General features: G+C 41.3%; 2 protein-coding genes across 10 annotated transcripts in view; one reads left to right on the top strand and one right to left on the bottom strand.

Moving 5' to 3' along the window:
* The first annotated feature begins 1,518 nt into the window (after positions 1–1,518).
* ANGEL2 (angel homolog 2) lies at positions 1,519–23,604 on the top strand. 5 transcript variants are annotated; one of them, XM_027681662.1, is made up of 10 exons: positions 1,519–1,534; positions 4,023–4,459; positions 6,651–6,904; positions 8,303–8,372; positions 9,350–9,771; positions 10,745–10,871; positions 11,547–11,607; positions 13,577–13,740; positions 17,577–17,754; positions 23,334–23,604. In XM_027681662.1, the coding sequence occupies exons 2-9, from the start codon at positions 4,030–4,032 to the stop codon at positions 17,729–17,731; spliced, it is 1,683 nt and encodes a 560-aa protein (XP_027537463.1). In that variant the 5' UTR covers positions 1,519–1,534; positions 4,023–4,029; the 3' UTR covers positions 17,732–17,754; positions 23,334–23,604. The 5 variants fall into 5 exon arrangements, with proteins under 5 accessions (XP_027537463.1, XP_027537461.1, XP_027537465.1 ...); XM_027681660.1 differs by lacking the exon at positions 23,334–23,604 and having other exon boundaries at positions 17,577–18,481; XM_027681664.1 differs by lacking the exons at positions 1,519–1,534; positions 23,334–23,604 and adding an exon at positions 1,964–2,257 and having other exon boundaries at positions 17,577–18,481.
* The window catches only part of VASH2 (vasohibin 2), a 37,627-nt gene continuing 33,230 nt past the window's right edge, over positions 19,286–23,682 (bottom strand). For all 5 annotated transcript variants that reach the window (XM_027681666.1, XM_027681670.1, XM_027681667.1 and 2 more), the window contains exon 7: positions 19,286–21,719. In XM_027681666.1, coding sequence (XP_027537467.1) covers positions 21,650–21,719 — 70 coding nt within the window. In that variant the 3' untranslated portion in view covers positions 19,286–21,649. The remainder of the gene's footprint in view (positions 21,720–23,682) is intronic.

Genomic DNA, 23,682 nt, shown 5'->3' with positions numbered 1-23,682 from the left:
CTCTCTTAACACAAGAACCCGAGGCCAGTGAAGCTGGTATGAATGAGGTCATAAAATTAATAATAATAAAACAGACCTGCAGGATTCTTGCCAAAGGATGTTCCTGATGCAGAAAGTTTGCAAATTCAAGTCCTTGGGGGAGAGAGTCACTGAGTAACTAGAGAGACAAATATATCAGGCTTAGGAAATGTACTGAGCTGAAAACAGCTAGAGACAGGGAAAGTGTTCATTTGAAGTTCGCCGAGCCCCTGCACATTTCTAGGCATCTGCTGCTAACTGCATTTGGAAAACAGGCAACTGAGCTCAGTGGACCATTGATCTGAACCACTGTGGCTGTTCTTATGTGCAGCGTAATCAATCAAAGCATCCCTCGGTGAGTCAGTAGCATCCATTCACTAGAGAGTTTCAGAAGCTCAAATGACTCATAAAATAATTTGGCTTCTACTTACAAATCAGAATTTGAAGATACCTCATTTTGAAAAATATCTTTTCACATGGTATAGCCAACCAAGATACACAACATAATAACTAGAGGAGAGTAATCCACAATTAAGTGTTCCTGGCTTATTAAGACTTTCCTAGGTCAAGGCAAGAAAATAAAATCTCTCATCAAAATCAGAAAAGAAAATATCTCATCATTGAGATGAGAGACCATTTGCATCATATTAATAAGTTAATTTTTTTCTTATCTAATATTTTGTCTGTTTCACAATTAACTTTCATGCTTATCAGCATATCTTCCTTTTCATTAAGGCTTTCCTTAAAAAACCCCAAAGCTTCAGTCCTTCACTACTGACACTTCGCTACTGGTATTGCTACTATGTAAAAACTTCTGAAGTGACAGAGAAACTTGGGTGACTTGTGCAGGTCAAAATACAGAAAATAACTCCATTCTATGCGAAGAGTCTTCCCCTAAAAATAACAGCAGTTGTTGTTGTTCCTATAGCTATGGCTCACTGTTTTTTTTCTTAGAAATATATCTAATACATAAGAATAATTCAAAAATGCAGGGAAGAACAAACAACAAAAATAAGTAGGTCTTGAAAATACAGTTGGAGATCTTTGACTACCTCTGTATTATGTGACTAGTAGCTCTGTTCTCTTATTACATTGTAAAGAAAGTAACAGAAAATGGATGGGTATTTTTACTTTTTGCCAGTAAGTAACTTGTGTCCAAGAAATGGAAAACCTAAAGTGGATTTGACACATTATCTATGTAAAATGCTCTTAACATGACTATATTATTCCTGTTCCAGTCTTCCCTACCAATCCTGGAAAAATGTCAACTTTAAATGTTATTTAAAGTCACTTTTATGACACAAATAAAAGGAATGCGGAGAAACAGTATTTTACTTGATTACAGTTCCTGCGCAGCATCTGCACTATTCAGCACTATAATTTTTCATGTGTTGTACTATGTTTCCTTACAGTAAACAGAGCCAGCATTTACTCTGTCCTCAGAAGACCTCAAGAAAGCATTTTAACGGCTTATTCAAGCAACATCGACAGACACAGAGGATTGTTTATGCAGCTGGTAAGCAGCGGCGTCTTTCCGTGGTGTCTGCAGGGCGGGCAGGTCTCCTCGGCAGAGCACCTTCAGGTGCATTTTAAAGCATGAGAACGTTAAAATACTGTCTCAGGTGAGTGGGTTTTGGTTTTTCTTCTGCAAACAGTGAGCAAGGTGCTGCTGCCCTGACGCAGCACCTCCAAACATACGGCTGCTCTTCCTTAAGTCCCTTTGACCCTACGGGGACACACGGTGATCCCAGGGAGAAGACTGCCTATTGAAACTATCAGAGAATCACAGAATATACTGAGTTGGAAGGGACCCACAAGGATCATCGAGTCCAACCCTTAGCCCTGCACAAGAGCATTCCCAAGAATCACACCAGGTGCCTGACACTACCGTCGAAACGCTTCTTGAACTCCGTCAGGTTTGCTGCTGTGACCACTTCCCTGGGGAGCCTGTTCCAGCGCCCAACCACCCTCTGGGTGCAGAAACCACTGCACAATCACAGTTTTACGTCCATTTAAATGCTTCAAAAGCTTGCAGTCGAGCTGCCTACGTGGCGATTTTGCTGCGCTCTGGAGCGGGCGCTGCCGCGGAGCGGCCCCGAGGGCAGATTGCGGGTTCCGGGGGCCGGGATGGCGGCCGGGCCTCGGCGTCGGCTTCCCGGACCAGACATGGCCGCGGGCCCGGCCCTCGGACTACAAGTCCCAGGAGCGAGCGGGAGGGCGCGGTCGCCGCCCGAGCGGGGTATGAGGCGGCGGGGCGGCCGGGAGCGCGGCGGGCGGAGCTGGCGCTGCCCTGGGGTGACCCCTTCGGGGGGCGCCGGGGCTGCGCGGGGCCCGTAGCGGGGCCCTCCTGGGCCGGGCCCGCGCCTGGGCCCGCCGGGAGGTAACGGGGCTCGGGGGGCGCTGGTTTCAAACACCCGCCATTAGGCCGGGCCGGGCCGCGGTAAACAAAACACAGCGCGGGCTGGGGCGTTCCGCTGCCGGGGGTAGGCGGCGGTGGGGCCGGGGTTTTGGAAGAGGGCAGCTTCTCGGTGCTTTTCCGTAAAACAGGTGTTTCAGAAGGCTTTTGTAAAGGAGCGGCGCCGCTTTCTGCTCCATCGTACTGCTGTGGTGTCCGGGGGTGTGTTTTGCTTATATGTCTGTCGGGCTGCATGTGATGCGCGGTGGCGGAAATAGCCTGTTCCAGGACGAGCTGGTTTTGTTGGAAGTTGTATTGGCTGTTAGAGTGTCCAAAGGGGGGCAACGAAGATGGTGAAGGGCCTTGAGGGGAAGCCGTATGAGGAACAGCTGAAGTCACTTGGTCTGTTCAGACTGAGGGGAGACCTCATTGCAGCCACAACTTCCTCGTGAGGGGAAGAGGAGGGGCAGGCACTGATCTCTTCTCTGTGGTGACCAGGGACAGGAGCCGAGGGAATGGCCTGAAGTTGTGTCAGGGAAGGTTTAGGTTGGATATTAGGAAAACGTTCTTCACCTAGAGGGCGGTTGGGCACTCGAACAGGCTCCCCAGGGAAGTGGTCACAGCACCAAGCCTGGCAGAGTTCAAGTGTTTGGGCGACGTTCTTGGGCACATCGGGAGATTCTTGGGGTGCCCTGTGTAGGACCAGAAGTTGGACTCAATCCTTGTGGGTCCCTTCCAATTCAGAGTATGCTGTGATTCTATATTTTCAGCTTATTTGCTAGGCTGAATGGCAGCTGGGAGGTTCTCAGTTCAGTTCAACTTCAGACATATTAACTTTTGTTATCTTTTGCTTTTAAGGGCAAGATACACCTTCTTATTTAAACAATGAGGAAGATGAGGCAGATTATTGTTACTCAGCCTTTCTCCCTACAATTTTGTTGAGACAGATTATTTTTTTTTCTTCTAGGGAAAAAAAAACCAAAACCACAAAAAACCCCCCACCCACCGTATTTTCATTGCTTTAATAGCTAAGCTGTGGTTTGCCCTCCTGGAAAAGAAATGAGAATACAAATTAAGTTTTAAGCTGGTGCCAGAGATGCCATGAGAGTTAGTACCTTTATTTCCCTGTCGTGTTGGCATTGTGGTTTGAGCCAAGTCAGTGGCTTTCTAAACAAATTTCTGACAGCTTGAAGGAAAGTAGTTTTCTCCTTTCTTTCATATAACCTTACGATAAAGTTAATGGAGCATGCAAAAATGACCTTTTCTAAAGGTCATTCCTCTGAGTGCTTGAAATATCTGACAGTTGAATTCAATAAGGCAGAAAATAAATAGTTATTCAGATGGATAGGGCTTGGACACTAAATGGTATTTATAAATCTGAAGGGGGAAAAAGGATGCAAGATCACTTTGTAAAGTCCCACTTTGCATATCATTTAGATAAATGTTTAAGTATCTTGTATATATCTAAAAAGGTTTGAATATCTTTTGTGTGTTAACTTATAGAGAAGGAATATCTTTTGTAAGCCATGACCAGGATGACTTGCATCTGCAGCCTTCTACAGGCAGATGTAGCTGCGTGCAAGTAATGAAACCTCTGCTTTTTTGGTAGACACTCCATGCTGCCCCGCCATGTGCAGAGGCTGGGCAGAGACTGGATCACCCACTGGAATGGCTCCCAGATCCTCGCCTTGAACAGCCCAGTTTCCAGCTGTATGAGATGGGCCGGACACTATCCTCCCTGGGCCTCCTTTCCACTTCCTATCCCAGCTGATTTCTCAGCAAACTGGAGACTCCCTCCATTTCTTGGACCTTGGAGACAATTTCAGAACTCTAATTGGCATCTTGATAACTACACACAAAGTTGTTGCTTTCACCTACCTAACCTCAGTATGAAACCTGAGGGAGAAGAACCATTGACAAAGAAGAGAAGACTCAGTGGCCAGCGTGATACTTCAACTTCTGAAGAAGAAACAAACTTCTCCAATGAAAAGGAAGCATCAGGTCTTTCTGTAGCACAGAATGAAGAAAAACATAGCAGCAAGAAAGGTAAAAGATGCTTTTTGCTCATTTTCCTTGTTTATTTGTAATGCTAAATACACCTAAGGAGTTTTTAGCAATATTGCGGGCTCCTTTTTAGTTACTGTTTTTTTTGGCACCCCTCTCAGGAAAACATCTGTCTTGAAAATGTTCCAGTTTTGTAATGCTGTTTGGTCTGTAAACTTGTATTTTGTGCTGTCAAACAGTTTACTAGAACTAGTTTCACTGCATTTGGCAGTAGAACACAGTCAGTTGGGTAAGGGATTGCCCGACCTGGGGAGTCCTGAGCTTGGTTCAAAGAACACTCAGGTGTCTGTTGCCAGATCAAGTCTGTTAACTTGGGAACTCTGTAAAAGCAAAGATTTGGCTGACTTGCTGTAGGGCTGAGCTGGGCTGGCAGTTGTGTAGCTTCATTCCTTGTACTCTACCTGAGCTCATCAGCCCTGCTGGACCTGAATTGGTTTCTTTCCAGACCAGTTGAGTTACCTATGACCTACATAACCAAGAATTAATGGACTGAGAGTTAATGGTGTTTGCTTCCAAGTGTGATTGTGTGATTTTTGTGTTTACAATTGTATTCTGCCGCTGGCATGTTGGCAAGTTTTGTGTCAGACCATGTCTGGCAGAGCAAGCAGCAAGTGCATTTATCCAGATAAATACAGTAAGAAGTGCAGAGTTGTCTACCCAACTCAGTAGCAGACTTTAGTGAGACTTCAGTCTCTGTGTTACCTTATTACAGATACAACCCTCTACACAGAATCCAAATACTTTACCGAGTTTTGTGTATATTAACAGTTTTGTCTACTGTAGAGCAAATTGAGGGACACAGACAAAATATGGCCCACTTATATAAATCACTTCCTTAGCAAAATAAACTGGAAGGTATATTACAACTGAAAAGGGCAACAGATGCTATCAGCATCCCAAAGGGAATTTTCTACACAAATATCCATAAGGCTTAGAAATATCATATCCATCTTTAGCAGCAGAAGGAAGAGAGTTTGCTTTGTGCCTAAATTGCTGAGTCCTCTCTTAACCCTCATTGACATACCTTTATCTGAGAGCATGATTAGCATTGTGTTCCTTTCTAGTTACCTTTTGTTCACATATTGTAAGGTGATGGTAATTAAAGATGCCTGCTGAGGAGCAGTGGGGCTTCTCTCCTACAGTAGAAACACTACTTAAAGCCTTGCTGTATTCATTGCAACCACTAGATAAAGTCCTGAATAATGTAAGCACACTGATGAGATTTACTACCCAAATAGGGCAGATGGTAACAGCTATAGCTGCAGTCTGCCACTGGTTGGTATGACAGGTAACTGGACCTTCGCTTGCTCTCACATGAGTTCAGATATAAAGGGTGAAAGGCATCTCTGTGCGTGAGTTTTGTAAGTGGAGAAATACATATCTTAAAAAGTAATTGGATGCTTAATGATGGGCACTTATGTTATTATAAATTTTCATATCTTGATACTAATAATAAGTATGAAATTAGAAATGGCAGAAAGGCAAAGGAAGCCTTTTCAGAAGTTCTTGGTAATTCTGAGGCTTGTTAATTTTTTAACTTCCCAACCTCACTGAGGAAGGTTGGGTGCATTATTTGTTTTGGGATCCCTCTAGTGGACCCTGTTGCAGTTTATGGCTGAAGTTTACAGTCTGTACAGAGGCTAGAGGTGATTGATTGATTGACTGCTAACCCTTTGTTACTCATGGATAGAGGGATCAACAAGATGCCCATATGCTGCTCCAAAGAGTGTATCCTAGACTGACATACACCGTCTCTGCTGAGGAGGTAGTGGCAGAAGGCAGCATAAGTCCCTCAACAGACTGGATTTGGCTTACCAGTTTGACAGCCCTTCTACAGGGAGCAGGGGGCTTTTATTTGACTGCAACAATCTCCTTAGAATGGGGCCCGTTTCCCAGTTTCAAAGCAGTTGAAATCCAGGGCATAAAATGGTTTTGTGCTGTATTTTGGCCTTGGGTTTTTTTGTTTGTTTGATTTTTTTGTTTGTTTTTTTACTGATGCTTATATAAAATTCATCTTAAACAGAGGGTCTAAATCACTGCTCATCAAATAAGCTTTTAAAATTGCTTAAGCAATTTGAAAGACTAATAGTTGTCAGTAGAATGATTTCTAAGAGTGGTAAGAAGTCATATGGTCCATTACATAACTTTTTTCTGCTTCATGTTCTTTTAACAGGAACCATCAAAAGACACTGGGAATATTTCTGTCAGCAGAGTAGAACAATGAAAATCTCTGAAAATAAAGAATCTGACCAAAGCAATAAAGAAAGTGAGGCAACATTTGACTTTACGGTCATGTCCTACAATATTCTCTCACAGAATTTGTTGGAAGACAACTCTCACCTGTACAAACACTGCAGGCAACGGTTGTTATTTTGGACATACAGATTTCCCAACATTCTACAAGAAATCAAACAGCTGGATGCAGATGTGAGTAGAAAATGAGCATGTGGATATTTCTTAAGAACTGATAAACTGGAGTAGCAAATTCTCCTTATATTGGGGTCTGGAAGAACACTTTGCTTTGGGTTTGGTTAGTTTGGTTTTTGTTTGTTGGTGGGAGTTTTTTGTTTGGTTTTGAGGACACATTACTCATTGTTAGTCTTAATCAGGAAGTCAAGTCATTAAACTTTTTGCTTCAGTCATTATTCAGACCAGCAAAAGTTCAGTGATAGAATCCAACCTGTTTGTGCTAGAAAACAGTACTGTAGTTGTATTAGAGAAACCACAGAAAAACAGTCTTGAAAAATTGAAAAATGCAGTTATGTTAGTCCGTAGTCAGGAATCTGGAAATTAAAGTCCCCTTCACGCTCTTCATTTCTTCCTAATAAATTTATACATACTGTATATATGTACATATATCTTTACAGTGACGTACCTTAGAGGGCTTTCTGGGAAGAGCATCAGGCAGAGGGACTTTGGTGAGGATCTGCCTGGTGCTATTAGAGCAACAAGACAGTTCTTCAGGAGAGAAGGGTTGGAGCTGAAGCCAGTTCCTCCAGCCAAGAGCAGTTCAGTTCAGGGTACTTGCTAAAGTCTGCAGAGCCACACAGCACAGCACTGGGGTAAAGAGGTGATGCCTTGTACTGCTTGCACTGGTCATGGTGAGCAGCTGCTCTTAGACCCTGGTAGGTGCAGGTGCCCTTTCCACACAGAAATTTCTTGCTAAAGCACATAGATTTTTAACTGTTTCATTGGTTTGAATTGTAACCTGAAAGTGAAGCAGAGACTTCAGAATGTTGCTTGAGGTCTGACTCTCCCTTGAGCCCTTGAATGAGCTAGTGTCAGCTGGGCGAGTGGAGTCTGTTGCTGCAGTTCAGCAAGCAGGGGTTACTTGTTACCCTTTGGGAACTCAGTCCTTCATCACAGTCCCAAGGTGGTTGTAAATCTGTGTGTTATGCAATGTGCAGGGAGAAGGCTTAGAACTCTCCTAATAGAATATTTTGAGGTTGATCTTTCGTTCAGGTTCTTGTAATATGGAAGCTGCTTGTCCATTCTGTAGTGTGCCATTGGCTTCTTCATCCCACCACTCTAACACTTAGCCCTCCCCTTAACTGCTGCAAATGTATCAGGAGGTCATTATTTTGATTAAATTTAATCTCACTTCTGAAAATATATGTCTGAGAAAGGGTGGGGGAACTTGGAGCCCTCTTCATGATTTTGAGGAGCATTTTCTATAGGAGAATGAATCCTATTGTGGGATTATGGAGTCAAAAAGCTTCTAATTTATTTAATACCTATTCAGACTGGCCAACAAACATAGAGATATGCTATGGTAATATTTCGATGTACTTAATAATATATTTTAATTGTAAACTTTTGCCTTAGGTGCTCTGTTTACAAGAAGTCCAAGAAGACCACTATAGAACAGAGATCAAGTCAAGTTTGGAATCCCTGGGTATGATGAAACTCTTAGGACCAATACATTGTCTTCTCCCCTGCCCCAGTACTATTTTCCTCAAAAAAACCTTTCTTAGATTATAGAATCAAGTCTACTATCCAGACTAAAGTGCCACAACAAGTGGCAGGAGCAACATGGCCTGAAGCTGGGAGAGGGGAGTGGGAATCCCTTGTTCCAGCACTGGTGTGAACTTAGAGGTCAACTTGCCCCACTTCACTGAGGTTGTACTTCATGAATTCATATGGTATGGGCAGGACAGAGAAGTATTTCAAAATGGCAAAAAAAACTAGACATTGGTTCAAGATTTAATTTTTTTCGTTACATAGATAAGATCTCATTTATATCTATGTTTCATCTCTACATAAAGTGAAGAAATTGGCAAATCACTATTTTTAGGTGGACTTGTTTGAACTCCAGTGCTGTCATTTGACAGGTGTCTCAGTTTCCCTGTTGAAAGCTTGCCACTTGCTGCTAACTGGATAATTGCATAATTTTGTAAATGTGTTCGAGACCTTTGTTCTAGGAATGATTTCAGACATTGATTTATGACTTAGACTGATTAAGGTTTTTGATTGGAACGCTTCACTGGTATTGTACCTAAACCATTCTGGTAAGCATCCAGAAAAATCTTCAATACACAAGTCCACTTTTATGTGCCTTGTGGGGTTTTGTTGTTTTGTTTTGAGCTTTTTCCACATGAGGAGAGAAGAACATGGCTGGTATCTTAATGTATGTAGATGCATATACATCACAAAAGGTATTAGACCAGGCGTCCTGTCCTGTCTCACTTCAGTTTAGATAGGACAGAAAGACTTTTATGTTCATTTTTCTATGTGAACTTCATGTAGGCTTTGGTACTTCAGACTGAGTGTTGGCTGTCGTGAGAAAAGTAGCATGAGGTGTTTTTAATTTTTTTGTTTTAAAATCTCTATTTATACTATGGTATTTTATGTTTTTAATTGCCTTTCTTGCAGGGTATCACTGTGAGTATAAAATGAGGACAGGCAGAAAACCTGATGGGTGTGCTATTTGCTTCAAAACTTCCAAATTCAGCCTGATTTCATCAAACCCCGTGGAATTCTTTCGCCGTGATATTCCACTCTTGGACAGGGACAACGTTGGACTGGTGTTGCTTTTGCAGCCTAGATTTCACTATAAAACTAATGCTGCAATCTGTGTTGCCAACACACATCTGCTGTACAACCCCAGGCGAGGGGACATCAAACTGACCCAGCTGGCAATGCTCCTGGCAGAGATCGCGAGTGTCGCCCCTCAGAAGGATGGTTCCTTCTGCCCGATTATCATCTGTGGTGACTTCAATTCTGTTCCTGGTTCTCCATTGTACAGATTTATAAAGGAAGGAAAGTTAAATTATGAAGGACTTGCTATAGGGAAGGTAGGCTACGCTTCTCACTTCTCACCAAAAAAAAATTAGGAAGAGCAATATTTGAGTGGTGCTAGGATGCAGTATTTCTGATTATTTCCATTGCAGTGCCTATCATAGTCCCTTCTACACAGCCTTCAAAGCAAAAGTTGCTGTGGAGTTACTTAAATAAGCTTGGGTGTATTAACTGTGCCTTACAAAATATTGTTTCCACTTCCAGTATTCTGAAAGGCAAAACTCAGCAACAGTTGTTCCTGAAATGTAGTTATCCACAGGATGATTGTATCACTATGTTTGTGTCCCAGTCTTTAAGTAGGATAAAATAACTACTTAATCAAATACCTACTGTGGACTCCATGGGAGGATGACTCTTCCTTTAGATAAACTTGGTGTCTGGAGTAATTGTAAGAGCAGAAATGCAATTAGATGCTGAACCTCAACTGTTTTATGTTAAATGATGTCTTGTTGTGAGCTCTTGTATCTAGCTGTTGGATGTGTCACATGCTATTTATCAGCAAGTAACTGCAATACATACAATGAGAAAACACAACAAAATAATACCCCCACTGGTGTTCTTTGCTAGTGGGAAGTTGTTTCAAGCCCCTCTTTGACTTTACTTGCTCCCAGAAGAATAAACATCCTGAAGCTAAAGTAAGTGTCAGCTAGGGAGCTCTATATGCTCAGCCAGTCCTCTCATGTTGCTAAAAATGTTCTTGGGTAGTCTCTCATTGTCACAAGAACTATCTGGAAAAACTGGGTAGCTGCAAAGAACTTGCAAAGCATAAACAAAGGGGATGTACATAAAGGGTGGTATTTTTACAGGGATTTGGCAAGCCTTTGTAAAAGATTTATTCTAAGGGGCTGGGTCTTTTTTTTTTTTCTTTAAACTTTACAAAAAATGTTCACTTCTTTTAGGTTTGTTTGACATTCTTTATTTTTTAAGTAAGATTTCTGTCTAAAAAAAAGCTCATTTTGTCTTTCTCAGGTCTCTGGACAAGAACAGTTTCCAAGGGGACAAAGAATCTTATCTATCCCTATTTGGCCAAAAAAATTGGGTATTTCACAAAACTGTGTATATGAAAAAAAACAGCAACAAAAAGAAGAAAATGCAGGTCAGTTTCTGGGTTGACAAATTTTGTGAACCTTTGAAAATATCATTCAGGTAGCACTGAAAACCAGGTGTTCGCTTCTCGTGGGGAAAAAACAGTGAGTCTTGATCTTGCAAAACTTACTTGTTGGGCTCATTGGAGTGTAAAGTGATTTATTCACATAAAAATTTGCAAAGTTGAATCTTTAGAAGATAATAGTTAGAAATTGCCATTCAGGACTTGGTGCATAATATTTAAACTCCTATATTTGCATCATGAAAGCCAGTTGTGCTGTGACTGGGAAGAGAGAGACGAAGGAATGCGGCACATGTACATAGTGTGGACCTACATTCTGCTTCAGTGTTTATGTGTTATGGTGTTGACACTTTATGGAGCAATTGGGAAAAGCAAGTGATTCCTTGTTGGGTATTGTTATATTTTTCATCCACCAGTTTTTTCTTTGACAGAAAAAACAATTTTAAATGAATGGGACATAATTTGAGAGAGTCTTTAGAGGGGATCTTACTAATGGAACAGAAGAATTCAATCCAACCTTGTGAATTGTATCTTGCCTGCTGCAAAAAATAAGTGTACTTACAGATACTTTTTTTCTGTGGCTTTTCTTTGTGTAGCTCTTCAGTATTGGTCTCAGCTATATCCTGTTTTTAAATGTAAATTGAATGTATTTTTATTTTGCAGGAGAAAAATTGGAAGCAGCAAAACTGGACAACACTCAGGAGATTGTAGTAGCATCTGAAAAGTATGTGTTAGGGAAAAATATGGAAACCCTTGGCTGGTTACTTGGGGGTTGGTTTTGATTTTAGACCAAACTTGTATTTGATTCTAGACATGGATACAAGATGCTCACCCAACCCAGTCTGCCCTTTTGGAAAAAAAACATTGTCCATTTAAACATGAAAAGGCTGATCAGACAGCAAAAGACTAGAACTGGAAATAATGGAGTGTGTGTTCTTTCAGGAACTTGCAGATATTATTTCAGAATTCAGGGGCAAGGAGTCAGTGCTGTTTAGAGGGTACTTTCTGTCTTCTTCTTAAAGGAATGCTTTTGACATTTTTTTGTCACTTCTTGACATAATCAAGTGTCCAGCTGCTTAAGTGATGGCACTTCCCTCCTTTATTGTTTTTGAGACACTCATTTATGGATTCTATAATCCTATATTAAATCCTATATTACAATGTGAAATTGGGATGAAGGAGGGAAAGGAACTGGAGAGGTCATAAAATCTTTCTTGTCAGGAGTTCTGTGGGAGCATCTAAGTTCGAGTCTGAGAAATGTGTGGAGTATTATGGATTTGGTAGTACAACTCTCACTCAGATCAAAACATTTGCTTGTTAAACTGAAGGAGAAAGCCATGACTAGAATGCTGAGAAGGAAAACGTAACTGCTTTTTGAAAGGAAGAATATATTTCCACTTACCAAACTGGAAAAGGCATATAACAACTGAGATTAGCTCAGTTGGTTGGAGCATGGTGCTGATAATGCCAAGGTCACAGGTTTGATCCCCCTACAGGCCATTCACTTAGGAGTTGGACTCAATGATCCATGTGGGTTCCTTCCAACTTGGAATAATCTGTGACTCTATAAAGTAAGGCACAGAAGAAGGAAATTGCGCTAACTGTATGTATATGATGTCAGGCAACAAGTTAGCTGTTCCTTATCAGATATGAGATTTTGGTATCACTGCAGATAGTTACATTAGAACTCTTGGTGATTCTTGGGGATGAAAAAAGTGAGCAATGGCATTTCTGAGTAAAGAAGTAGATAAAAAGACAGGAAGCCCTATGCTGTGGTGTAAATCCATAGCATGCTACATGTTGAACGCTGCTTGCAGGGCTTTTTCCCCTCGTCTTAAAAGGGATGTCATGCAGCAAGAGCAGAAATTATTACTTTCCTGTGTTGTACCAACTGGCATGTTTGTCTCTTCTCTGAATAAGGCAGGTAACATGGTGATTTTTTTTTTTAATTGCTTGGTTTTTAACCAGAACACATTGCAGCTCAGGTTTAAAATGCAGGATGAGGCAGGTACAGCTGAGGGAAGGATGATTTGCAGAGATGATGGAAGCAAATGGCTGGGAGAGAGTTCTTTTGCTGAAGGTGCAGTTTGCTTTCAAGATTGAAAAGACAGGTGAGGCAAGATGGGCTGAACTGAAGAGGAACAGGCAAACAAGTAACCAGGAGATAGAAAATGGGAGCCTGAGTGGAGGAAAGATGACTAGGCATAGCCTAATTTGGAAGCACTTGGTAGCCTTAGGGGAGAAAAAAAATGCTAAAAATCTTACTTTCTATATATGCTAAAGGGCCTGGTTAGATGAGTTCATACGTGAGTTGTTGCTTTCATATAAGCTGCTTTCATGGATGTCTCTACCTGTGTGTCAGGGAGATATTGCTGAATGAGAGCACATGAATGTTTACAAAGTGTATATGGAGGTGAAAGCTACCTGTAAATAAAGCGTCAGTTAAGCCAGTTTGGATAAGCTCTTAGGTATCTGCCTTTTATCTGCCTTGAAAATACTGCCTGAATTTTGCCTTCTGAGGTTTAGGCCACTCACACAAAAGGCTATGCAATTGCTTGCATGAGAGAAACACTAGTTTGCATATCCAGATAATTCATTTTGTTTGTAACCAGGAACTATTTCGTATTTCTTCATTGCTTATACCTTGTAGGACACACAAGAAAATAAAATTATTTTCTTTGATTCCGCTTTAGGTTGTCTTCAAAATTGCGGCACCATTTTAAATTGTCTTCAGTCTATTCTCATTACCTTCCTGAAACTGGGGTACCAGAAGTAACAACTTGTCATTCCCGAAGTGCTGTCACTGTGGATTATATTTTCTATTCTGCAGCAAACGATGATGCTGCTGCCCAGCCAGGTAAAGAAACCAACTTTTCATTATTTTCCACAAATGCTAAATGAGATTAAGAGAAATGTAGTGATAATTCAATCCACATGAAGTACTTCAGAGGTTCGTGGTAGTGCTTTCAATGCCAGCTGCTCCCTGAGAAATGTGGCTGGCCTTGTCAGCTCACCACAGAGCAAATGTTTTACCTCACTGAACATCTCTGTAGTTGTCATCATGGAGACAAGACTTGAGGGTACAGAAAAGCAGCAATGTAAGTAGCTGAGAAATATTGCTGTCAGTAGCTCAGGCCAGACCTACAACAAAGCAGTATTTCCAGTCATCTAATCAACAACATGCTGAGCAGCAACTTATGATGTGCATTAAAACTGATAAACGAACTGTTTCTTGGCAATTTACTTTTCGGCTTGTCTTGATGTAATTTCTGTCAAGTAACAGACTCTGTGGCCTTTGTTCTGAGCGCGGTCACTGGCACATGCCCAGTTGTCCCTCTCTGGTTTGCAGTTGCAGGTAAAACTCACCAGATGGTGCAAGAAAGTCATGGTATCTCTGCGGGAATTTCGGGATGGGGAACACAGTGTTTATCTACCCTTTACTGTGTTTGTACTCGAACCGTGGGTACTTCTGAGCAGTGTGCTTCCCATGCCCTCATTAGTTCTGTGTTTTATGCCATTGACAGAGGTCATTCCACGGTGCAGCACTATCAGATAAATGGTTCTGCAGAACTCAGAGCAATGAAAGCTGGATTCCATTCCTGCTTCCACTGTAGATTGCAACTGATTTTTATAAATTAACATTGTTCTCAGTATCTAAAATTAAAATACCATCTTCAACTCTCATACCTGATTGTTAAAATTCATTGTGTCACTTCATGAAAGTGTCATAACATGCACAGTAAATGCTGTATTAATGTAAAATAGTAAATACAAAAGCTTTGACTAAAAAACAGGTATGAGAAGTATTTAAATGACTTCTGAATGCCATGTGTTCTAACAGAGTGCTGTGTGATTTCAGAGTGCATTCCTGCACAAAATTTAATCCTAATTCACCTGCTTATATATTTTGTTGCACCATCATTGCCCCAGAAGAGATACAGCACTTTTTTCTTTCTGCACTTGTTTTTCAAATAGATTCTTCTCCCCACATCAGAGTATGGAATGAATTTTTCAGGTAGTTTAAACTGGTATAGTTTTTAGTCACTATGTCTTAGAAACTAAGTAATGGTCTGGATTTTCAGTTTTTTAATGGGCCTCTGTATTAAAAGTTACCACTGTCTGAACAGGTGAATATTAAATGTGGTCTGGGTTGACTGTTGTTTTTTTTTTTAAAGGGGCTTTTTTGAAAATTTTTTGTGCTTTAATTTGTCATGCTTAGCCAAGTATTTGGTTTGGTATTCAGGATTTGCACGTAATCAGGGTTCAGTATCTACCTGAGTCCTGCAGAGTACAATTTTGCTGGTTCCAGAGTGTTCTGAGCTGACATTAATCACTGCACGCAGACCAAGCTCTGTGGCAACAAACTGCTCCTTTGTAGACATGCAGGTGCTGGCTCAGATGATAAATTTGTCTCAAGACCCAGGTGGATGTGTGCTCTGGAGCTGCCAAGACATCTTTGCAGTAATAAAGCTTTTCTTCAGAGCAGCAGTTGACAGCTGCTGGGTTGTTAGAGGGCTGGAAAGCTGGCAGATGGCAAAGGATTAAGCTGTTCAACTATCTGAGGAGTTTAGCAGTTGCTGGATAGTCCTTTAAAGTATGTTTTCTGGTAAGCCAGTACCAGGCTCAGCCAGCAAGTTCTGAAATTGCTGATCACTTTCATACAGAAAGTATTTCTGTCAAAAGTTAACAGCTGCTGTTTGTGCTGGTCCTGAAGGCACTCAACTTGGCTCAGCATCATCTCTGCACTCCAAAAGCAGTAGCTAGGGTTGCTGAATAGTTGTCTCACTTGACTACATAGCTTAAGAAGTCTAAAAGTTTGACACATCATGGAAGGATCTCAGTGGAATTTCTTGACCAGAGTTGAAAAAGCTGGTTGCTCTTTGCTGATGGGCAAATTGTGCCTGATAAATTTAGTGGCCTTCTCTGGCAGAGTTACAGCAGTTGTGGATAAGGGAAGAGCAACTGATATCATCTACCCGGACTTGTGCAAAGCATTTTACACAGTCCTGCAAGACAGCTGGAGAGATGGATTTGATGGATGAACCACATTGTGAATTGATGGGAAACAAACAGTTGGGATCAATGGCTCGATGTCCAAGTGGAGACCAGTGATGAGTGGCATTCCTCAGGGATCAGTACTGGGACTGTTGCTGTCTAACACCTTTGTCAGCAACATGGACAGTGGGATCGAGTGCACCCTCAGCAGGTTTGCTGATGACACCAAGCTGTGTGGTGCAGTTGACACACTGGGGGGAAGGGATGTCATCCAGAGCGACACTGACAGGCTTGAGGTGGGCCCATGCAAACCTCAGGGAGTTCAACAAGGCCAAGTGCAAGGTCCTGCCCCTGGGTCAGGAGAACTCCAGTATTAAGGGCGGGGATGAATAAATGGATTGAGAGCAGCTTGGAGGAGAAGGACTTGGGGGTGCTGGTTGATGAAAAGCTCAGCACAGTCCTGCAGTGTGCTCTTGCAGCCCAGAAAGCCAACTGTATATTGGGCTGCATCAAAAGCAGCGTGGTCAGCGGGTCGAGGGAGGTGATTGTCCCCCTCTACTCCACTCTCATGAGACCCCACCTGGAGTGCTGTGTCCAGCTCTGTGACCTCCAGCATGAGGATGTGGACCTGTTGAAGTGAATCCAGAGGAGGCCATAAAGATAATCAGTGAGCTGGAGCACCTCTCCTGTGAAGACAGGCTGTGAGAGTCAGGGTTATTCAGCCTGGAGAAGAGAAGGCTCTGGAGAGGGACATTGTACAAGGGCAGGTAGTGATAGGACACAATGGAATGGCTTTAAACTGAAAGAGAGTAGGTTCAGATTAGATACTAGGATGAAATTCTTTAGTGAGGTGGTGAAGCACTGGAACAAGTTGCCCAGAGAAGTTGTGGCTGCCCCATCCCTGGAAGTGTTTAAGGCCAGACTGGATGGAGCTCTGAGTAACCTGGTCTAGTGAAAAGTGTCCCTGCCTCTGGCAGGGGGTTGGAACGAGATGATCTCTAAGGTCTCTTCCAACCCAAACCACTCTATATAATTCTGTAATAAAGACAAGGTTGTGAGTCACCTTCCCCTCTTACATGAGCAATATGGTTTTTTGTTGGAGGGGGGTGTTCCTTGGGCAATTATAGAAATAGGTAGCAGGAAATAATAGAGGAAGATCCCTTTCTTATGATGAACAGTTAGAAAGGGAAATGCTATAAGACTTTCATCTTTATGAGTATGAGTAAGATTTTCTGTATGACCTGCCTGCTGGAGAACTGTGTGCTTGAGAATACAGAAATAAAATGTCATATGAACCAGTAACTCTAAAAAGATAATTCATTTTCAAGGGTTGGCTCTGTTTGCAGTGCTGTTGTGCTAAAGTATAGGACTGGATTATGTGAGGCTTTTTTCAGGAGAGTTAAAATGAACAAATACATCCCTTTTCTTTTTTACCTCAGTTTATCTCTCCACAAAATAGTGTCCTTCTGAATACTTGGAGCTCTACTGATTATAAGCTCTACTGTGAAAGTCATAGTAAACAAGAAGAATTTCTGAACTTAGTGGTGATCTTGCATGGAACAATAATAATGTCAGATTATTGCTCCCATACTGTTTTCCTTTTTCTACATATGTATAAATGTGTGATAATTAGCCCACATTGATGAACATTTCCTTTTGTTATGTTTTGGTTTTTTGTTTTGTTTTTTTTTTAACCAGGAGCAGAGGATTCTTTTCATGGAGGTCTGAAACTTCTTGGCAGGCTGGCACTTCTAACAGAGAAAGATCTCTGGACTGTTAATGGTCTTCCCAATGAAAATAACTCTTCTGACCACCTGCCATTGCTAGCAGAGTTCAGGCTTATTGAACGGTAATACCCAAAGGACTTTTTGTGTAGGTAAAGTTACCTTCACCTTCTCTCTTCATGGGATGAAAATTATTTTTTTTTTAAGGTTAATTCAAGCACTGCTGGTCCGGTTTAAATAACTTTGCCTGCATGCAGATTTGTTAGTGTTGTGTAAAGTCGACTTTTTAAAGAGACTTTTTTTTTTTTTAAACGTTCAAATTACTTTATGAAGTCTTTAAGGCAAAAAGGAAAAGATTTTGCATTAACTTTCTCTTTGATAAAGGAAAACATCTGTGCCAGACTCAAAATGGCATTATTTTTCATGGAGATGTTGTAAATGGTTTTTATTGTAAATCATAGTAAAAAAAGGACTGTTCTGAGAACTGTGTGCTTCTTCAATCAAAGGGGAACATGTTTGTGTGCCTGTGACATTCTATAATGAGCTGAAAATAATGTCTTACTACAACAGTGCTCTGGACACTTCTGTCTAAACACATTTGCAAAGGAATTTGCTTAGTGTAGTCAGTGCAGAGGCTGCAAGATTGAACTTTCAAAGGAAGAAGATAGCTTTGCAGTAAGGCAAATATTTATGCTTTCGGAATTTTGTTCTTAAAATTCTAAAAGCTTAAATATGGGTAGCATTCACTGGAATCTTTTAAAAAATATTTGAAATAAAACCAACCTTGATGAGCACACTACCTTACAGGAAACTTAATTAATCTATTCTAGGAACAAAAAAAAAAATCAGTTCTTGACATCATGAGGCTTCATACATATTGAACAACTGGAGGACAGGGGTTTTTTTTCCATTTAGGTTTTAAAAATGTCAGATTGTATCTTGAAATGACAGATCCTGAGGTATTACATGATCAAGACTTTATATTTATTCTTATGATGGACTCATAAACATTCTGTGCAAAATAGAATTTACAAAGTAATTAAAAAAAGACCAAAGACTTCCTGCATAGGAAACTGAGAGGGGCTGAAAACAAGTCTTGTAACTTGGTCAAACTACATGTGGATATATATATATAGAACCCACTTAGAAGTAACAGAATTGCGTTTCAGTGTAGTGCTGGAAAACCTGCACCCATGTTCTTGAAATCACATTCAGACGCAGTTGTCTCTCAGGAGCACTTGTAGAATTTTCATCTCTGTTCCCTTTTCCTGACTACAGGCAAATGACTGCAATTACTTTGTGCCTTGAGAATAACGCAGGAAGTACCGTGGTAGTAATCACAAAACCAGCTGAATTAAAAAAGTTCCTCTAAACCTAAAACATTCAGCTTAAATTGCTGAGATTTGGAGGGGGCTATTTTACTCTTAGGTAGTATCACTTAAAGATATTTCTTTTACCTGTTAACAGTCAGGTTAATGCTGACTACCTCTTTGATACTGGGTGCTGTCTGATTGCAAGTATCTGAGTAATCTCAAAGCTGAACCTCATAGATGCCAACATATCTAAGCAGATACAACAAATTTCTGGGTACATCCAGGTTACAGCTAAAAACATTGTTCAGTTGTAGCAACTTTTACAGTCTGTGTTAAGAGCAAGAATAAAAAAAAAACCTTAAGTCATTAAAAAAAAAAGACTACAATGATATTTTTATTGAAGTTTCATGCTGTGCATATACAAGTGATGAAAAAAAGCCCAAAAAGTCATGCATGTTTTCTACACTATTTGACCACTTTGCTGTCACTTGAACCACACTTAAGACAAATGGCATCATAAGCAAATTTCAAGAGAATATTTCAGCTGAACGTCAAAACAAGAACCAAAAGCACTTTGTCATACACCTCTACAGCATTAAAAAGCTTCAGTGTAAGTTAAGAGAAAATAAATTGTGCTGGACAATAGTAAAAACTATATACAGACATTACTTGAGCTGAAGTAAACCATGGTTTCATAGAAAAAACTTGCCACATATCAGATAATCTGATCAAAAGTTTTTCCACATCATTTTATGCATGAGAAATTCTAAGGAATACATGAAAAAAACATTGTTTAGGTCGCAAGACACTGGGCAGCACAAAGTTTAAAACTGAAACTCTGCAGCTGATGTCAAATTACACAATAATTTCTACTAAAACAGTATTTCCCTCTCTGCAACTTCACTCATTAACTAAAAAAAATCCCTATTGTGAACACAGGAGTGGAAAAGTTTACAGAAAGAGGGATGGGAAAGGCCTCCCTGTAATTGATATGGTAAACTTGGATAAAGAAGAGTCATACATTTGAAAAGTTTTCTTCCTAGACCTTCTGAAGTCTAATTAGTAGAAAGCCTTTCACTGGTTGTAGAAGGTTGTGGGGTCCTGGTGTTTTCTTCCTGTCCTAGGCAGGTGAAATTCACTGACTTTTTTGGGCAATGAGGTTTGTGTACAAGCAATCGTCTCCTTCTGTGTTCATTCATTTGCTGGCTGATAGAAGTGTTCTAGGAGCTTAAATCATTCAATTTGAGTAAGCATTATTGTCTGTTACAACGTCCTGTCTTCACTGAGATCCCAAAAAGTGTGTGCCCAGGAGCGGAGGTACACAAGGCCCATGGCAGTATCATCTATAAGCACAGCACAAAGGGTAGAGGCTGGACTTGCACAATAATCCAGTTTATATTTAGGCACCTAATGAAATATTTCCAGGAATGCAGCACTCGAATGGTTCCAGAGAACTTCACTAATGTGAATGGTGAACCCAGTAAGTCTTACCATGTCACTTGAGAACGCTGCTGTGCGTCACAGGTCCTCAGCCAAGTCTTAGAACAAAAGGATTGAGTTGGAAGGAAGCAGAAAAGCTTGATTTGCAGCTATTTCAGACAGACTTCCTTATGCAGGATTCACTAAGCAGTGAGACCTACAACACATGTAGGAAAACCCCCCTACAGCAGCACAGCAGAAGGTTAACTTCAGCCTGCCATTTCTGATTTACTATAAGATGACAAAGCATCACCATTGGAGACTGCTCAGCCTTTCAAAGACAAGGTTCAAATTTACACACAAATATGGAAAGAAAAGCACAGAGACTCAGGTTAGCAATTCTGACAGTTTTTCCATTATTCCAGGTACATACATGAGAAAAAAACTGACTAATAGGTGAATGCTTGTCTCTCCAAAACAGCAATCTCTACGTTTTGTGCTTTAGCAGTGTAGTCAGGAAAGACTAAAAGCTTGTGACAAAAGTATAAAAAAAATTATGAAAGTTTAAAAATCCATTATTCATCAATTGTCATCGTTTAAAAAACCCAAAACCTCGTATCTCGCCTAATAAGATGTCAGTATTAAGAATACACTTGCATATTACTATTACTTAACATCTTTCAGCAACATGCAGAAAATAATACAGGTGGCAGTAAAATATCCAGTGCTGTTTTAATACTACCAGAAATGCTGGGAGACAGTACAAATTAGTGAGAAAACAATAATACTGACAGTTTTGCATATCTATTAAGTCTACTGAGGTAATGTTGATACTTTAAAAACTTATGCCACTTCTGCACTGCTTGCTTTTATTGCTGAATTAAAGATTAATACTGAATATGATTTCTCTTTTAACTGCACTGCACCCCAGCACATCTTAAAACTAAGAATAAGATTCCTTAGTTATTCCAATGCTACTACCCAGCACAGTGCCAGGTTCAATTAACACTTGTACAGGGAAATTATATTTGAAGAAACTCACACCACCAGAGTCACCTGCTACATGATGGGAGGGGAAGAAAAATCTACTATACTGGCAAACCTAATTTTAGGTTCCCTTTGCTGATGCCTTTTCTATAAATTGAAATAAATACTGCCACCAAAAAAAAAAATCCCCCCCTTCTATTTTCTAGGTAAAACTTTTATTGTGGGAGTACATAAGTTAATAAATAGTCCCATTCCTTTTCCTTTCCAACGGAGTGCAGGTAAAGTGCAGTGGGAAGCAGCAGGAAGCCCTCTGTACGGTATGGCTTTGTTAGATGCGGAGCTGGTAGCCCACCTCATTGAGCGTCGCCAGGTCTCCTTTCTTGTCCACCACTGCAGGCCTGTGAGCAAAAGAGGGAAGAGGGCACTGCTGACCAGCAATCCCATGCTGCCACAGGTGTGGACAGCACAATGGGAACACAGGCAAAGGTTCACTTCAAAACAGGCCTGACTACTTCTAATTTTCTCATCATACACACGATCCTGCTTAATCTGCCACAGGAACTAACGTGATTGAGCTACTCGTGTGCTGCCTCTGAAGCCACGTGCCAGTGAAGAACAAGCTGTCCCATGCTCCAGTCCATGATCTGAGCCTGGAAGCACCCATCCCTGACTTGAGAGAGGGCCTAAATGAGTAGACAAGACTAGACACATTCCGCCTACTACTCTGTCATCTACCCCAGAGCAGGACTCCAGCTTTTAGAATAAAGTTGAAACAGCTGAGAACAAACAGGCAGGGCCTCTCACATGGCCACTGTGTCTTCTCTCCGAGCCTGCCCTTTCTTAGCTAGGTCTGTGTGAAGGGCTAGAGCCCCCCAAACAGAAAACACAAGGTGAACTCCTTCAGTCTCCCCCTCCTCTCATTTCACAGAATGTTCTGAGTTGGAAGGGACCCACAAGGATCATCGAGTCTTAAGTGAATAGTGCATACAGGGATCAAACCCACAACCCTGGTGTTAGTAGCATTATGCCCTAACCAACTGAGCTAATCTCAGGGGTCCCCTGGCACCCAACATGCTGACCCCGTCCAGCCATTCACTTGAGTAATCACGCACACAGATGCTATTAGGTCATTTAAGTGTCTCAACAGCCTGAACCAAATGAAACCTTGAGCAATCAGTCTCTCCCTATTTAGAAAGCAGTGGAAAAGCTCCTGCAACAAAGTTGTCAAACCAAAACAATCCAGCTGATTTATAGTCTATGGAAGTGTCTAATCTGAGTTTATTCCAGGCTGCTTTCACACTAAGCTGTACGTTTGCTTTTCTTAAGGCAGACATTGTTTAAAACACACGTTTCTCCTAGTACTCTACAACATGTCTGCTTCCTTGCAGAAACACAGCTAAAGCCCAGAGTAGTACAATGTGAGGCTGGTAATGGCTCCAGTGCTTTCCTACAGCTCCTCAGACCTGGCTTGCAGCTCTGTGCACTCACTCTTTGCTCATTATGCAGCAGCTGTGACCCCTGAGTTTGCACTGCCAGGCTGGCGCTTATCTCCCCGTTCCAGCTGCCGGCCCATTTCCACGGAAGCTGCTCAGGGCAGCCAGCATGGGCTCGGGAGAGGCAGCTCAGGAGAGGCAGCATGCCACAGGCAGGCTGGCAGGCCCAGGAAAGCCCGGCCCTGCCCATGGAATGTGTTGGGTGCATGCACCGGTGGAAGAGCTGTACTGCTGCAGCCCTAAGAGGTGAGGGTGAACAGCTTACACATACATGTGTGTGGCAGAGCCTCCAAAATCTTATTTTAATTCTTTAATTCAATAGGGAATTTTTTGATATTTATTTTTAAGAGCAGAACTGCTAACACCAGATCTATGCTGAGATTCTGCACAGCATTTGAGAGCTGGGGACATTGCTATGGACAGCTAATGCTCTTCTGCCTAGTCGCACATTGAATGAAACCTGTTGTTTTGCCACTTACCCAAGCACCTCTAATAATAACCTAATCATCTTCTTTGCAGTACTGCCCTGCACCCTTGTGTTTATCTCAGTTTGGAAGTACTTGACAGATGTGAAGGAGTCTTCACTGGTCTCTCTCACTTGCAAGAAGGAATCACACTTAAAGAAATCACTGTAAGACAGTTTGGATTTTTCACTTTATTCCTTCAGAGCAGATGGGATTTGACTAGCCAGTAAACAAGCTACAAGCTGCATCCATCAGAGCTTGCAGAGGAGTCAGAGACCAGCAAGAGATGCATTGTATGAAATTTCCAGCATCCTTCCTTCCTTCCTTCCTCCCTCCCTCCAATTTATGGATGCTCTTCACACCCTTTTCTCCCTTTAATTAAAGCTAGAATATGGTTTTAATTA

Source organism: Neopelma chrysocephalum, unplaced genomic scaffold (assembly GCF_003984885.1).
Source record: "Neopelma chrysocephalum unplaced genomic scaffold, ASM398488v2 Primary Assembly neopelma1_61b, whole genome shotgun sequence".
Taxonomy (NCBI): domain Eukaryota; kingdom Metazoa; phylum Chordata; class Aves; order Passeriformes; family Pipridae; genus Neopelma; species Neopelma chrysocephalum.
This window is presented reverse-complemented; position numbering and strand designations above follow the sequence as displayed.

Coding starts and splice junctions, on each gene's coding strand:
- ANGEL2 (XM_027681662.1), top strand. CDS start 4,030: ATGCTGCCCCGCCATGTGCAGAGGCTGGGCAGAGACTGGATCACCCAC. Junction 9,772..10,744: donor AAGGACTTGCTATAGGGAAG/GTAGGCTACGCT, acceptor TGTCTTTCTCAG/GTCTCTGGACAAGAACAGTT. Junction 11,608..13,576: donor ATTGTAGTAGCATCTGAAAA/GTATGTGTTAGG, acceptor ATTCCGCTTTAG/GTTGTCTTCAAAATTGCGGC.